General features: G+C 32.6%; 1 protein-coding gene and 1 long non-coding RNA gene across 2 annotated transcripts; one reads left to right on the top strand and one right to left on the bottom strand.

The window, feature by feature from the left end:
• The first annotated feature begins 200 nt into the window (after nucleotides 1-200).
• LOC145102172 (uncharacterized) lies at nucleotides 201-3,818 on the top strand. Its single transcript, XR_013706068.1, has 2 exons — nucleotides 201-2,396; nucleotides 3,028-3,818. It is a non-coding gene; the product is annotated as an uncharacterized LOC145102172 (long non-coding RNA).
• A 7,311-nt stretch (nucleotides 3,819-11,129) lies between these two features.
• LOC145098655 (protein FAR1-RELATED SEQUENCE 5-like) lies at nucleotides 11,130-13,746 on the bottom strand. Its single transcript, XM_079036273.1, has 6 exons — nucleotides 13,602-13,746; nucleotides 13,266-13,343; nucleotides 12,403-13,189; nucleotides 12,126-12,321; nucleotides 11,618-11,791; nucleotides 11,130-11,474 (listed from the first exon to the last, which is right to left on the bottom strand). The coding sequence occupies exons 1-6, from the start codon at nucleotides 13,744-13,746 to the stop codon at nucleotides 11,130-11,132; spliced, it is 1,725 nt and encodes a 574-aa protein (XP_078892399.1).
• Between the last annotated feature and the right edge of the window lie 679 nt (nucleotides 13,747-14,425).

A 14,425-nucleotide genomic window follows, 5' to 3' on the forward strand; every position in this document is an offset into this window, starting at 1 on the left:
AAGGAACCTATCTGTGAGTGATTGTCATTTTAATTTTTCCCATTAGGACATTATAATTTTATGTTCTTATTAAGACAATGCACTTTGATTATGGTTACCAGTTTACATTATTATATATTATTTATTTTGCTATTAGGAAATTTTTTTATAAAAATCAAATGTTATGACTTCACAATCTAACCTGTTAAATTATATTTTTTTTTCCTTCTAAGATATTGTACTTTGATATTACTTTGAAAATCAAATAATGTTTGATTTTGGTTACCATTTATAGGATTATACTCTCATTTCCTGTTACGACATTGTACATTGAAAACTTTTTTGATTTTTGTTACAAATAGCATTTTATTTTTAAGTTTTTATCCTCTAATGACTTTGAACTATCAACTTTATTCTGAATAGGACATAGTACTTTAATAATATAACCTATTAAGTTCAATTTTTATTTTTTCTTTTTAAAACATTATGCTTTGAAAAACCTACCCAACTGTAGCACTACAACTTTTAGTTATAGCATTATGCTTTCAATGTCCCTATTTTTTAATGTTTTTTTTTTTCAAGTATGACATTGTATGATTAAATTCTTATCGATTATAGTTTTATACTCTCTCATATAGCACTATACTTTTGATATCTAACCTATTAAGCCATTTTGACCAGTTATAGGAATTTACTTAGAATTTTAAATTTGTTTTACGCTATTACCCTCTTCAGACACATGCGATATGCTTTTCTTGGAGGGTTTGATGTGGCATTGAAACGTATGTTGGAAATTGTGGGTTGTAGTCATCAATCAAAGCCAATGCATGAGTTTTGTTCATTTGTGTAGGAGAACTTGAAATTGTTGGATGACATGGCGGAATTGTGACCTATTATGTTCCTTGATTACATAATAGAGTATATGATGGGTATATGATAAATTTATGTATTTTTCAATAAGTAAGGCTTTATGATGTTCTATTAGTGTGTGGTTTTTGCAGTGAAGAGGCAAGCTTTCAATACTTTAAATGTGAAGAGGCAAGCTTTACTTAAAGGTAACAATTTACAAAACTTTCTTCAGCACTTTTAGTTTTCGATACTTTAAAGAATATAATCTGCGTGATAATGTCAAATCTTACAGCCTAGAATTCATCTCCTATGCTAATTATTAGTATTTAACAAAATAAAAGACAAACTTTGTGGATGGGTTCGTTTTATGGTTTCAGGTGCATCATCCTTACCTTTTCTCTTGATGTTATGTATTTTCTTAAAGCCTAAGTTATTTTTAACAACTTACTCTCTTTCATTTGTGTTTTTTAGCATCTTATTTTCATTTCTTTCTATTATAGTATTCTACTTTCAAAAAAAATATTTATTAACACATTGTACGTTGAAAATTAATTCAATTATGGCATCGTACTTATAGCTATTTCTCTATTATACTTTTAGATGACTACCCCTTTATAGCTTTGTGCTTTCATCTTTTTTCTTATTATAGCATTCATTATGCTTTAAAATTCTACCCAACTATAGCATTGTATTTCCGTTTTTTTTTTCTTTATATGACCTTGTACTTTGAACAATCTACATATTCAAAGCAATTTTACTTTCAATTTTTTGCTTAGTAAACTGGGTAGATTTTTGAAAGTAGATTGTTGAAATAAAATGAAAGGAAAGTTGGATGCTATATATAGTAAGCAATCACTGAAAGTACTTTGCTATTTCTGGTCACATATTTTTAAAGTTTGTTCATTATAGCATCGTACTTCCATTTCTTTGTGTCACAACATTGTAATTTCAACATTTTCTCATAAGGGCATTGCATTGTGCAGTTATAGTGTTGTACTTTTAATCTTTTTTATTAGGACATCCTACTTTAAAAAATCTATCCAATCACAGCAATGAAAATTGATTTGTTTTGATGACAATGCTATAATTGGGAAGAGTACAATGCTATATTATGAAAAATGAAAGTAGGACTGTGGTGACAAGAGATACAAATGAAAAGGATAAAATAGTAGCTATTCGAGAGGCTACACTCTCCAAAGGAATATAAACTTCTAAGGATAATGATGATGCATTCCTTGAGGCTGGCCAACCCCTTAATAGGGCACGAATGACAGCTAGGACTCCAAATGCCCATTTTGCCCCTGCTCTCGCATTACCTCTGCAGTCATGATGGTTGGCCTGGTGGTCCCCCCTTCCCTTGGAATCTTTTTCTGTTTTTTTCCTTCTTAATGTGAATTTCAGTGGTGGGTGCATAACAGATGCTATATAATATACAAATCAATGAAAGTAGATTGCTATCTGTTGCATTTAAAGCAATATTGATTTATACTATCCGTGTTTCAGAAGTAAAGCTTGTGGATGTTCCTGAGATGAACTATACATCTGAATTCTCTTTCTCTTCTGATTGGGTATGACCCTGTTTTCTTCTTCATCGTTATTTCTTTTTTAAAAAATATAAGTTTTAAACTGCACCAGTTGTATTGCTACTTAAAAACAGAAGAAAAGTTTTTCAGAATTGGTTTTTGATGGTAATGGTCAAATAGTCAAATTCAAAATCATGATCAAAATGAAAGGAGGAGAAACAATTGGCTCAGTGGCCTCTCAAAATGCCCCCTGTAGTTCCCAAAACATTCTGCCTTTTTCCTTTATAGATTTCCATCCAGGTTCTTGAATTTGTACTTTGAATCTTTCTTACAACATCTGAATTGTTAGCATATCCAACTGATTTTAGGGAAAAAAAGTTGTTTATTGTTAATTACTTAACCCTTCTTTTCTATTTTCAATAAGTGTTGCACTGATAAAGTGCTACCTGGATAATGATTTCTTCTATATCTATGTTCTGTTTGATAATCAAATGCTTTCATATGGTGTATAATTCAATCAATCTTCTTTTTTACGTTAAAAGTTCACTAAAATTAAAAGTTATTGATGTGAAATTCATAATTAAGAAAAGCTACTTTTAATAAAAAGTAATTAGGCTTTCCTCTCATATAATTGCTACTCTATCATGACAAAATTATTTTTCATTTATTTTGGCAGTTTGATAAATTATCGCTAAAGCATTATTTGGTCGTTGAAGAGGAACACACATTTGTTTTTAATTTTTTTGGGTAAATTTCAGAAAATAGCAACATGCCTCATTCTTTTTTTGGGTAAATTGCTTCTATTGGTAAAAATGTAAGTACGTTGCTATTATGGTTAAAAAAATACGTACGTTGTTTTGATTTTGGTTAACATTTATATCATTTTATATTTAAAAATCTAACATATTTAAGCAGTGGTGAATCGACTGCTTAAATACCAAGATGATCTTGGGCGGAGTATGAACTACAACAACATGGCACTCACACACAAGATGAGCCATTTACACATATCAAGGATGGATGGGCCCGAATATCCATATGTTAGGAGTTGGGATGAAAGGTTGAGTTCGAGTTGCCCCTATTTTTAGAAAATTATATAAAGGGCACTAATTCTCGAGATAGAAAACTTCTTCGGGATCTTTTGGCGACTTATTTGTGATTGGAGGTGTTGCTGAAGCTCTGGAATTCGAAGATCAACCCTAAAGAGCAATTTAAAAGAGATCGAAAGGCAAAACACATTCTCTTTTTCTTAATCTATTGTTTACATTATGTATTTATCATTGGATTTCGTTTTTGAGATGTTAGGGGCTATAGATATAAGCTAAAAACTCATTACTTTTGTTTAGGGTAGATTAGCTTGTTAATATGGATTGATTTTATGGTATGGATTATTTGATTTGGTGAATTTGTTTTGTTAAGCTTGTAAACGATCCTTATGTGTTGACAATAACTATTTTCTGTTAATTATCAAGTCTGTTAAGTTGCATGAACATCCTCTTAATTGCTTGCTTCATATGATTTATGTGAAATCAATATTATATACCTAGTACTAGTGAATATGAACCTAGGATTAATTACAAAATAGGTAAGCTAATTACTTCTTATTTGCTTTAGTTGTTAGTTATCTTAGGTTGAGTGTCAGTTAATTGTTTAAGTTTCTAGTCTTGCAAAACTAGAGAAAACCCTTCTTTTTATTGTTTGTTTTTATTAGATATATCTAGTAGTTAGTTTAATTATTATCGTAACCTGTGTTCGATACCCTGCTTGCTTGAACTATATTGCTAAACAATAGGTACACTGTCTTTCGTGTTTATTTGTGTTTGAAGTAGTAGGATTAAAACTAGTGCATTTTACACACATCAATCTCCAATATAATGATTAAAAACATCCTTTCTACTCAATTGTGAGAGGGTAACCATGTAAACTTTTGTCTAGTTATCATTTTGAGCACTTCATCTTCACAAGCCAATAAGACAACCCTTCCCATCTCTACGCCATTAAACATGTAACTAAAAACCCACCATCTTACAACCTCTAATATTGACTCTACAACTGTCTGTATTTATCATTTTCTTCTTAAACCACATGCAACTTCACCATCTCCGACCCATTGTTCATTCCCATGCAACCACCAGAGCATCACCTTTACACCATATCATCTTGATAGGTCATATTGATCGAACTTCATCCTAATTGCATTGGCTAAAGCCCATCTCATTGTAGTTGAAACCCACTAGAAGCCAAACCTTATTCATAATTTTCCTAAAAGTCGAACACCACCACAAACCCATATTTCAACCACCATGGAACCTCTACTTGTCACCAAGATTATAGAATTCGCTACTCGGTACCTGTTCGGCCGACTGTTGAGTAGCGAGTACTCAGGGAGTACTTGGATTTGGTAATTCATGTAGAAATATTTTTAGGGAAATTATATATGTCAAAATCATAAGATAATTGGAATATATAAAAAATTAGATACATGTGAATGCACAAAAACTGAAAAACACACAATGGTCTAACATTGTGAATAATTACTGAAAATTCAAGATATATATGTAGTAATAATCAAATGTATGTTAAATAATAAATACTTAAGTATATTATACATATTAATCACTGAGTTGTCCGAGTAAACATGGCTCTGTGCCTTGTTCATTCCTACAGCCTCCTTCGATGAGAAGTTCCCTTCCTTTTTAGAAAAAAAATGTCTGATCGGTCTGCTCAGCAAACGTACAAAGTGGACCGATGTTTGGCTGACCCCCTTCTTCCCATTCGGGTTGGCTTGACCCATAAGTACAATAAGAAGGAATGGAACCGCTTGAGAGACGTCTGAAGTTCACACTTGGGTAAAGACGACTTACTTTGGAAACAGAACATGAACCAATTTAAGCGATTTCGGCTTCTTATTGAGCGTAGCGAAATCAAGGTTTATGAGAAAGTCAGCAAAGTTTCTATGATGTTCTACTTTTGCGTAGTATCGGTCCACAGTGACAGTGGAAGGCTCCGCACCTGAGCCTCTTTAGACTTAACAGAAGTGTAAGGTGTAAGTGAAGAGAATAGAAGAGATGAAGTCCGCCCCTTAGCCTAGTCTATATCCACAGCTGATGCAACTCCGTACCAACGTCTCACTACTACTTAATTGAATTAATTAACGGTTAAACTTGTTCATAACCTGAGCTTTCCTTAACCAGTTGACCTTACTTCGTAACCTTAGCCTCCCTTTCTTTATAGTTCGACTAAGTGACTTCGTAACTGAAACCTACTTTGTTTTCTTACTATAGCATAGGCCTTCGCCACTTCAAACGGGCGCTTCGCCCCTCTTTTTTTATTAGAAAGAGTGGGGCCTTACTTATTCAGGGGGGTGGCGGAACCTGTAGGAAGGGGGTATGAACCGCCGAATTTACATCTGGAATCGCCAACATGAACACAAACGAAATCTTTAATTTCGTATAGAAAGAAAACGAACCACATCTCTTCTCGGAGCCCACATAGTGGTATATGAAGAATGACTTTTTGGTCCCTTTCGTCCAATGGTTAGGACATCGTCATTTCATGTCGAAGACACGGGTTCGATTCCCGTAAGGGATAGGTACTCATTCCCGACCGCTTTTAGTTAGTGTTCATTGCTGAGTGATCGCTCACTATATGGTTGGAAAAGGTGGTCTGGAAGCTTCCTCTCTCCCAGCAAGCAAGATGAGATCACCACTTCTCTCGGACTTCCTTTACTTCGTAACCTTAGCTTTAGATGTCCTTTCATAGATTATCGAACCTCCGACAGACAGAATATCCATGCACACGTTCCTTCTCTCCTCCCCTCAGCCATAGAGTCATCTTTCCCCCTTTTTTTCTTTTTTTAGGCATTGAACCCCACCACTCCGTGGGGTGCTAAGTGGTGTCCTCCCCTCCTGTGTTAGCATGGAAGTCAGCCCGCTGATTCCATTCTGCTACTAGGGTTCTAAACCTTCCCCTTAGCTCTATAAAGACCTTTCCAACTCACGAGATGGTAAAGCTATTGTTAGTTGGTCTTTCTAAGTCGGAAAGAGGGATTTGGGTAAAGAGCAACTCGAAAGTACTTGACTTTAGTCCTAGTACAGAAAGACGTGACTTCAGGAGTGGATTTCGGAAGAAAAGACTGCATTTACTTCCTGCAAATTGCTTATGTTAGAACTAGTTGAAAGAAAGTAATTTTGAACTAAATAAGGCAACATTGATAGACTGTTGAATGAGAATGCTTGAGTGGGAATCGTCTTAGCAACTAGCTATAGACATGACTAAAAGCCGTCGGGAGAGCAGAGACAATCTTTCATGAGAGAGGGACGAGCGAGTGAGAGATTGGGAAAAAAAGAGGTAGGCCTTCTGAGCAATCATTTAGAGGCCTTGTTAGCGATCCATCATTCTTCCCTAAGCTACCAGAGTCCGATCGAAGCGAGCAAGAGATAGAGGAATCATCACTCATAGATGTGAATTGAGAAAGCAAGCACTAATTCTTTTTCATCTCCTCGGGCAAGAGCAATTATAAGTCAACGTCTTAACCTGACTTCCTAAGCTCAGTTGATTGTTGAAGCAGTAGCTCTAGATCGAGAGCAGGATGCTTACCGTGGGTATTCTGAAAAGGGGAAAGGCTTTTTTTAATATTTACTTTACTTTACAACATGAATATATAATGAATTAATTAATGAATTTTAATCTTTTTGATGTAGCTGGTGTATGTATATAGTATGAAGTTCATAGGTTTGAGGATAATGAAAAGGTTACCGTTTGTTAGAAATGTTACAGGTGCTCTACTTGAAAAAAATAGAGAAGTTGGAGATTAGTGCTGGGGGGTTTGGTAGGCAGTTACCGAAAAACTTTGAATATATTGGTGATGATGATGGAATGGTTGATGAATATGAGATGTTGGACGGGATGATGAGGGATTATGGTGCCAAGGAGGTAAGTTATCAATTTTTTAAGAATATGAACATTATTTCTTTCAGAATTGTAAAAAATGATAAGTTAATATAAAACCTACACACATACGTGGCTGATTTAAATTGTATGATTTGATTTATAGTTATTGAGTTATTTGGAAAGTGGAACATTAATGGTTTTAGAATATTAATAATGATATGTTAATATAAAACTTACAAGCATACGTGGCTGTTATTGAGCATAGCAATGGAGTAATATTGTCCGAAAAGAAGAATATTGAAACAACTCTAAAACATGGAATTGAGAAATTCCCAGACAGCTTGATCTTGAAGGAGTGCTGTAAAAAAATGAAAAATTGTTCAAAGAAGTGCATAATGCAGAGACTGGAGGAATGAAATATAATGAAGCTAGTTTTGATGGTCATAGTAACAAAGGAGAGGCAGATGGTGGTAAAGAAGCAGTCTCTCCAGTTAGAGGATTGGTAGTTCATGGGGAAAAGAAGGATGATGGTGGAGGTTGCGGTACACCTAATATGGATAAGGTAAATAATATAGATAATCTAACTTGTTTACAATTCTTGGAGAATCCTAAAGTGTTGGCAACAACAATTAAAATGACAGATGAGGTTGTGTTGGAAAGTTATAAAAATGAAAAAAAAAAGAGGAAAGAAAATCTTGGAAACAGTTGAGGTATGTGAGGAAGATGATGACAATGAAAAAAAGGGGAAAAAGAGAGCAAAAGTTACCTGTATATGGAAAATCACCTTTTGTTGAAAGGATTGTTAGAATGCGTGACAAGGTGAAGAAGGATGAAATGTCGTTATACAATTCAGTTTTTGCATCAAAAAGAGATTATGGGTAAGTTAAATAATACAATTTAGTGGTTTGCTTTTAAAATGTGGTGTTATAAAATTGATCATTTTATAATTGTCGAGCAGGGAAGAAATATGGAACATTGGGAGCGGGCGTGTGTTGCATCAAAGATTCGCATATCATTTTAAAAGCAACACGTTTATTCATGCGATAATCATTGACTGTTGGTCATCATTACTCAACAGAATGGAGGAACTCAGGGATGTACGATCAGTTTCTAGAGTTTTCTTTGACACAATTTTTTTTGGTAAGTATTTAAATTAAATTTAGTTTTAGTCCAATAATATGTGTTGTATTGATTGGTTTATTAATCTGTACAAACAAAAGAGATACTGGGTGGATCATTGTCATCTGAAAGAACTCAAAAATTATCTGATTCGATGTTGAAACTCCACCTTAAAAGTCTACCAAAACAGGAAAACCTGAAGGATATTGGACTATTGATTTAATTAAACATTGTTTTTTTTTTTTTATCAATTACAACCCTAACATACAAAACTATCTTATTGGACTACCATGTGTTTTGTAACAGGTTTTCTTCCCAATAGTTGCTAAAAGCAAATATTATCTGATATGCTTTGATCTAAGGGTTCCAACATACTACATTATAGACCATGTGACCCGAAATGGTTCTGTTGAAGAAATCTATGGAATAAAACCCGTTCATGTGGTATGATGAAGATTTATTTTTTGAAAGATTTAAAAAACATGAGTTTAGTATTGTATTGTAAAATGATTGTATTGTATCGCAGAAAAAGTTGCTTGGGAACTATTTAAAAACAGAGAATTACCAAAAGTCAACAGTTTTCAACAAGATTAAAGCTCGTGTAATGAAAATGACATGGAAAGTAGAGAAAGAAGGACCAGACTGTGGAGTATATCTTATGAGGCATATGGAGTCATATATGGGGGAAAATGAAGGGAGTTGGGATTGCGGTTTTACAGGAAAAAACAGAGTGATTTACATCCATTAAATAATCTATGAATCAAATACATGGCAAAGCTTATGAAATCGGAGTACAACAAACATAAAAGTATGTTGGAGAAAGATGCAGAAGCGTATGAAAGGCTCGATCCATTGCAGATATTGGCTATGATGAATGAAGTGAAGGAAATCAGGGAGAAGCAGAAACGTGGAAGCCGTCGATTTTAAGATGGGCATTTTGTGATGTTAGGACGGTTGGTGTTGAAAGACTTTTGGTAGTATGTTTGGTTTAAGTCTATGTTTTTTATTTAGGGAACTATGTTATGTTGTTTTATTTTGTTCTAGTATTGTGTTTTTTGGGGTAACAGTTTATCATGGTAGAATGGTTTATGTTGTAAGACTTTTGGTAACATGGTTTGTTTTGGTCTAAGTATTTTGCTTGGGGAACAATGTTGATGTGTTTTATTATGTTCTAGAATTGTTTGTTTTTGGAAAACAATTGAATGTGAACGGTGTTTGTTCTAGTATATTTTTTTTTGGAAATCGTTAGTATTTGATAGATGTTGGAATGTGTATATGGATATGAAAGTAATGAAAATATGCAATGTGTTGAAAGATGGTTTGTAATGTACAGGTAAGTTTTGTTTTTCAAGAATGTAATTATGATATGCATTTGTTGTGGTAGTTTGATACAAGTTAGTGTAGACATTAATCATGTATAGAAATTGTTATAAGTATATGTACATGATATTCTGATAGAATATATCTGATTGATTACAAGTGGTAGAATGTATGAAGATTATGATTTTCCATGTTTGTTTCAATGTTATATGTCAGATAGGATACACATTAATCATGGATAAGAATTGTCAGAATTGTCTGTAAATAATGTTTTGGAAGAATATAATAACTTATGTTACAAATGGTAGAGTGTAACAAAATAATGTGTTGAAAGATGGTTTGTAATGTACATGTAAGTTTTGTTTTTCAAGAATGTAATTATGATATGCATTTGTTGTGGAAGTTTGATACAAGTTAGTGTACACATTAGTCGTGGATAGAGATTGTTAGAATTATGTGTACATGATATTGTGATAGAATATATGTGCTTGATTAGAAGTGGTAGAATGTATTAACATTATGATTTTCCATGTTTGTTTCAATGTTATATTTCAGATAGAATACACATTAATCGTGGTAGAAAGTATGAAGATTATGTTGATACAAGTTAGGATAGTCATTAATGGTAGATAAGAATTGTTACAAATTATGCAAAAGTGTATAACAATATATGACAATTTTATTAAAGACTATGGAATTTGTAAGCATTAAAAGAAATAAAGATGAAACAAAAACGTTTTACTGTAATATAATATTAAAAGAAAAACTACATATAAAGCATACTACTTAGACATGTTTTTTAAGAGGACAATTTCGTTTATCATGGTTCGCCATCTGTTTACATAAAGCACACTTTCGCTTAGGCTTCGAATATACTTTTTCCAGCATTTCATTTTTTGATTTTAATCTCTTACCACGACTGCCAGTTCCCTTATTACGAATATATGATGGATTGTCAATATCGGGAGCATCATTAGTTAATTCTACGCCTATAATCGAGTTGTAGAATGATTCTCTTGATGGCATCTCAGGGGCTGGACAATTTTCTACAAATTTTTTCTTCAGCTTATTCAACTCTTCAAGGGATGACTTTAACGTCGATGCATCATGGCTTAAAAATGAAACACAACAATCAACGTTTGAGAAAATTTCAATAGCCGTCGTGTTAGAGTTAGAGTCTAGTAAAGAATTAGAAAAACGCCTTTTAAGGAATTCTGTTGGAAGAACATCTCGACGCCACCGTCTCATAATGTATTCTTCAGGAATCTGTTCAATACTATAGTACTTAAAAACACAAAATATGTGCCTACACAAAATACCGACATGTTCAAAATGCATGCAAGTACATTTTTATGAACCATATATTGTTGAGTGTGTAACCTGGAATATGTATGATAAAATTTGAGTCTCAATAATAAAGTATTGTTGTGTGATTAAAAATAATAATTATGCAGTGTTAAAGTAATAATGTATGATGTATTGGGTATCCTTTGTAAGACGATCGTAATGATATTCCTCAAGTTTGTCATCAACAATAGGACTTGATGGTTGCCTTGTTGTTATGTTCTTTTGCTTCTCCAAAACAATAATAGTGTCAACACCATTATTAGAAGTAACACTCATTTGGAAACAAGTGTTATCAAAATCTGATATCTCTTTCTGCACTTGATAAAAATTTTTACGAGTGTAAACCTTTGAAGCATGTGGTTCAATTGGACTATATGTGATGAATCTAGGAAGTGTTGTAGCAATGTTAAAGTCGTTGACAACTTCATTACGTCTTTGCCGTTCCTAACACCCTCAAATGTCATCATAAACATTAAAAGATAAGAACAAGTAAGGGTATTGTTCTGAAACAACCAATTTTGGCCTTCCGACAATGATGTAGTTCTCATAAGACCAGACATCGGTATGTCCTTGAAAAATGCAGGTACCCAACGTCTACGCAATCCATACATCTCTTGCAACCACTTGTTATTTGAAATGTTAAACTCATTTAAACAAGATTTCCATTCCTTTTCAAAATCATGTGGTTCCAGCTTAGAATTCCAAATTATAGAGTGAAAACGCTTTCGAAAAGCTGAGGTTGTGGCTAGTTGCGATGTTATCTGAATGACAATAAAAAATATATGTTAGTATAAAATATATAATTGTGATGTACAACAAATGAAGGGTATTAATGGTGTAAACTATAAATTCTAACAGAATTTAGCTTAAAAATTCTAACAAAATGTATCTTAAAATTCTAGCAGAAGCATGTTTTGCATTGTAGTTGTGGCATATATTTTGTTCTGAAATAATTAATTTCTGATTGAACAATATGTGTTAACAAGGTAAATATAGTGACTTTGTGCTGAATATAAAAAAAATATTCACCTTGTTTGGAAGTTTTTTTTTTGTAATATGCCACATACAAAACCTATGTACTGACATTGGAAATACTTGATTAACAGGCTTGTTTAAAGCTGGATCTTGATCTGTAAGAACAAGCGTAGGTTGTTTTTTGAATTCTTTCAAAAATGCTCTAAGTAGCCAAGAGTAAGAACTAGCATCTTCTCTACTCAAAAGTCCAGCACGAAAAGTCACACATTTCTTATGATTATCTATCCCAGTGAAAGGTACGAAAACCATATCATATCTGTTTAAAAAGATAAAACTTGGTAAGCGTTATTGGAAGCAAGAAAAATTATGTGAAAAAATTACAAAAATTTAAAAATACTTATTCATGCTGAATGTGGCATCCAGAGAAACAATGTCTCCAAAAGCATTGTAGTTGTACTTTGCAGTTTCATCAGCCCAAGAAATCGAATTCAATTTTTTCTCAACAACTTTAAAATCGAAAGAAAAACTTGGGATATTTTTTTTCCTTTCCAGCATCTTCACTACAAGGAATTTTGCATCCCTGACACCTATGTAAGAATTGAGATTTCTCGTACTGTTCTTGAAATCAGAAACGAACCCACCTCGAATGTCAGAACCACCCTGAAGTCCGGAATACAATCTATGTGCTCTTGAGGCACCAATATTTTGCTTTGGCAAGTTATAAATAAAGATCTCCTGTGTATAATCAAGTTTCCTCTTTGTACGAGACAAAAACATATTGTCCTTACCAAACAATTTATGATTATGTTGTTCGACAAATTCAACAACATTATATTTATTAGTACCATGTACTAGAGTAAAAACAATTTTTTCTTTGCATTCGCACCTAAATGAGTCTTTCCTTCTCTGAATCTTATTATGTTGAGGGTCCATAGCGGTTGTTGGTTTACCTTCCCAATTGCATAGCAAATGTCGTTGAGTGGTAATGTCGGATTCGGTTGTTCTAAATAGTCCAAGCCTGACATCAAAGCCTGCTAATGATGCATAATTGTAATACATTGATAATGCTGATGTATATGAATCAAAAATTGAATTGATTTTAGGTTTGATGTTGTCTGAAACAACAGGAATCCAATACGATGATCCACCAGGAGAAACATAATCATGTGTAACATGAGATTCTTCTGCATAAAAAAAATTAAAAAAGTGGCAAAGAATTAATCTAGTTTATTAAACTTTTTTTCTATTTCATATACTAACCTTTCTGAAAATCAATGTTATCATCGTCTAGAGTATAATCTACCTCATTATCATTGAACTCGAATTCGTTTTCTGCATCTTTTAATTAGAGTATGTGTAATGGATACGTAAATATATATAAAAATGAAAAAATACTTAAAATACATCACCTTGGTTATGATTACTAGAATCACCGAAATGATATTCGGAATTGTCATATATGTGATCTTGAATGTGTTCTAATTGGTCCTCATCTTTGCAAGTGCAAGTTATGCCATATTGCAAAAAACAATATAAAATTTCAACATTATTATTATACAGATTAACAAATATAAAAAACTTATAAAGTAAATTCACCTAAAGTTAGATTGCTAATCTCATATATTTGAAACTTGACATTATGTAGATAATCATGATCCCGTAACCCGAAATCTTCATACTCCTTAAGATATTCATGTTGATCATGAATATGATCGTCACGAGTTGATAATGTATCATCCATAAGATAAGTAACATTATGATTGAACACCAGTTGATTGGGGAAAGAAAAATAAATTCAATATTACAAACTTTGAGCCAATTCAACATATATTAAAAAGGAGAAACCGTGTAATTGATATGTAACTAAAAATGCGTGATATTTGTTTTTTTAAATTTTTTAGAAAGATTGTAAAGATAAGAATCAACACAAAATCGTATTATTCATCATCATATTGTAAATATTTGACATATTCAAATTCCAAATATAATAAATTGCATAGATATGACTTCAACACATCCTGCGTTTTAAATTTGACTTTTAGTAAATTAATTCAGGAAACTTTAATTTTTTTTATTGAATTTACAAATGATTTCTGGTTTATTATGGCATAACCGTGTATACTAAGAAATCAATTAATATCACAAGAGTGTTATTCTGTGAGAATATTTGAAACAAGATCTACAATAAATTTATTTTTCACACATTTGTTCTGTATATTCTCGTACAACTTAACATAGACATACTTATACCACGATATCATGATACCACAATCTTATTCTGTAAAAATATATGTAATAATAATAACAGTAAATTTATTTTGCTCATGTTTGATCTGTATATTGTAATATAAATTAGCATTCTAGTAGAATTTGATAACAAGAATTCTAACGGAATCTTTGATTAATCAATAAGTAAAACA

This window comes from Lactuca serriola, chromosome 4 (genome assembly GCF_051521515.1).
Source record: "Lactuca serriola cultivar US96UC23 chromosome 4, Lser_US96UC23_V15, whole genome shotgun sequence".
NCBI classification, from domain to species: Eukaryota; Viridiplantae; Streptophyta; class Magnoliopsida; order Asterales; family Asteraceae; genus Lactuca; species Lactuca serriola.